This window comes from Pyrus communis, chromosome 10 (genome assembly GCF_041283825.1).
Source record: "Pyrus communis isolate YQ-2024b chromosome 10, ASM4128382v1, whole genome shotgun sequence".
NCBI lineage: Eukaryota > Viridiplantae > Streptophyta > Magnoliopsida > Rosales > Rosaceae > Pyrus > Pyrus communis.
The window spans coordinates 4,881,263-4,883,380 of NC_142574.1; the positions used below are offsets into that span (position 1 = coordinate 4,881,263).

A 2,118-nucleotide genomic window follows, 5' to 3' on the forward strand; every position below is an offset into this window, starting at 1 on the left:
AGGAAAAACTGATAAGATCTTCGACTATTTAATCAAAATATAAGATGAACAAGAACATAACTAAATGTCGAATTACCAACAAAAACAAGAAACCAACTTTCAAATTTATGTCGTCATATATAATATTTTCAATATCATAAAAGAAGCTGCTAAATAATTAACAATCACACTCAAGCTTGTGGGAGCTTTGAACCCACCACCTTACCCTCCTGACCCAACCCACCGGCCGCTCGCATTTCTCCGCCGACCGGCGCGGGGCCCACTGCTTGGTACGCCTGCTGCTGTTGCTGCACAACCCCTCCCGGCGCGGTATAGTATACCTGCCTCCCCGTCGTGCTATCGTACGCCAACTGTGTATATGGTGTTGTGTCGGCGTAGGTCGCCACGTATTTTGGCGGCTGTGGCGGGAGATTAGTCGGCTGCTGCTGCTGCGGTTGTGGCACTACATTGTACATCGGCGGCTGTTCCCGGTAAACCTCAGACCCCATTCGCTGCGGCACGTGGTAATACCCTTGACCCGGTGGCCCGGTTACCGGTCGCACCATCGGTGGCTGTGCGTGGTACACCGCCCCACCTCCGGGAGCGGATGTAAACATGTACATCGGCTGTTCCGGAGCTCCCGCCCCCGGATACCCCCCGCTTGTAACCTGCTTCTCCGGCCAGTAGCCAGCTGGCGGGGCAGCCGTCACCGGAGGAGCCTTCTCCGGCATCTTCTGTACGTAATAATCGCCGGGGCCGGTATAGCCTCCGACGAGATTGTCGTCGTTCTTTCTCCTGTACATAGCTTGCTGATCTTGTTCGCCGATTTGTAGCCTCTGCAAGTGCCTCTGGAACTCCACCGAAGTCACCACTGGATCCGATCCGATAACCCGGTCTACGTGGCCCGATCTGACAAACTCAGGCGGCGGCGCAACTTGTCCCGGTATCGTAGGCGCTGGAGGAGGAGGAAGCGACACGACAGCAGGGACGCCACCCTTTTCCATGCCGAAGAGAAAGTCGACATTATTTTCGACCGGAGGCTTGGAATTCTGGTCGGGCGCCTGGGTGGGACCCGAGTTAAGAGCCTCGACGAACCGATCCTTATCGGACCTTCCATCATCCGACCCGAAGCCACCGTTGGGGCTGGCATTAAAGAGGAACAATCTCATGCGGGCGGGCCTACCGGAAGCCCGGTAGAGGCGATCGTACTCGTGCATCATGTGCTCCAAGTCGTCGTCGTTGGTAACGGAGATCAAGGCGTCGAGGTCTTCGCCGGGGAGTTGGTACTTGAACGACACGTCGTACTCGGAGAGGGAGGAGAGCTTGGAAATGATGGCGGCGAACTTGATGTTACGATCGACAGCGAAAATCTTGGTCTCGCCGCCGACGTAGCAGAGCTGGTTGTCGTGCGGGCGAGGGAGGATCTTTCCACCGTAGCTGCACATGAACTTGGCCTTGTAATTTTGGGTCTGAGGATTGGCTGGGTCGACCTCCCATGGCGGAGTGTTCTCGAAATCGATATCTCGTGATCGTGGGGACGAGTTGCCGGACTCGGGATAGGAGCCGTACGAGTAGTTTTCCATTGTTATGGCGACGAAAGCTTGGGTACTATGAGAAGAGAGAGAGAGAGAGGTTACTGGGTTTCTGAGTCGGGGAAAGAAAGAGGAAGGTTAAAGACGACTTGGTGGATATTTTAATTTATTTTTTTATTTTTTCTCAAGATCTTTTATTTGGGGTTTTGATAACCTTCACCTGGGATTTTTTATGACAAACCCTCAGTTGTTATCGGTTTAGAAAAGAGTAACTTTTTGCAATTAATATTACGGCAGTATTACAATAATAAATACGTAACTATTTGACAGTAAATAAAAGAGATACATAAAATAAAACTTCCAAGTATAACAAGTAACAAATATCGTGATCTTCGAAAGATATTTTAATGGGTGATGAATAAAAAAGTACGTCATATTATTATATAATTAGAAAAACGTTAAAAGAATTTTCTCTAATTATATAAAAACATATAACTTATATCTTAGTGTTTTAATCATAATGAAAAATATAATGTTATTTATATATATTATTTTAATTTTAATTATCAATATTCTTTAATTTATATAATCAAACGCTCAAAAATTA

At 47.7% G+C, this 2,118-nt stretch overlaps 1 protein-coding gene across 1 annotated transcript; it reads right to left on the bottom strand.

Annotated features, from left to right (window-relative positions):
- On the bottom strand, positions 1–1,771 carry LOC137729346 (uncharacterized). Its single transcript, XM_068468272.2, has one exon. It carries the CDS (start codon positions 1,560–1,562, stop codon positions 171–173), a length of 1,392 nt encoding a protein of 463 aa, XP_068324373.2. The 5' UTR covers positions 1,563–1,771; the 3' UTR covers positions 1–170.
- Positions 1,772–2,118: the final 347 nt, after the last annotated feature.

What these genes read in the sequence shown, in the direction of transcription:
- LOC137729346 (XM_068468272.2), bottom strand. Translation starts at nt 1,562, where the DNA reads ATGGAAAACTACTCGTACGGCTCCTATCCCGAGTCCGGCAACTCGTCC.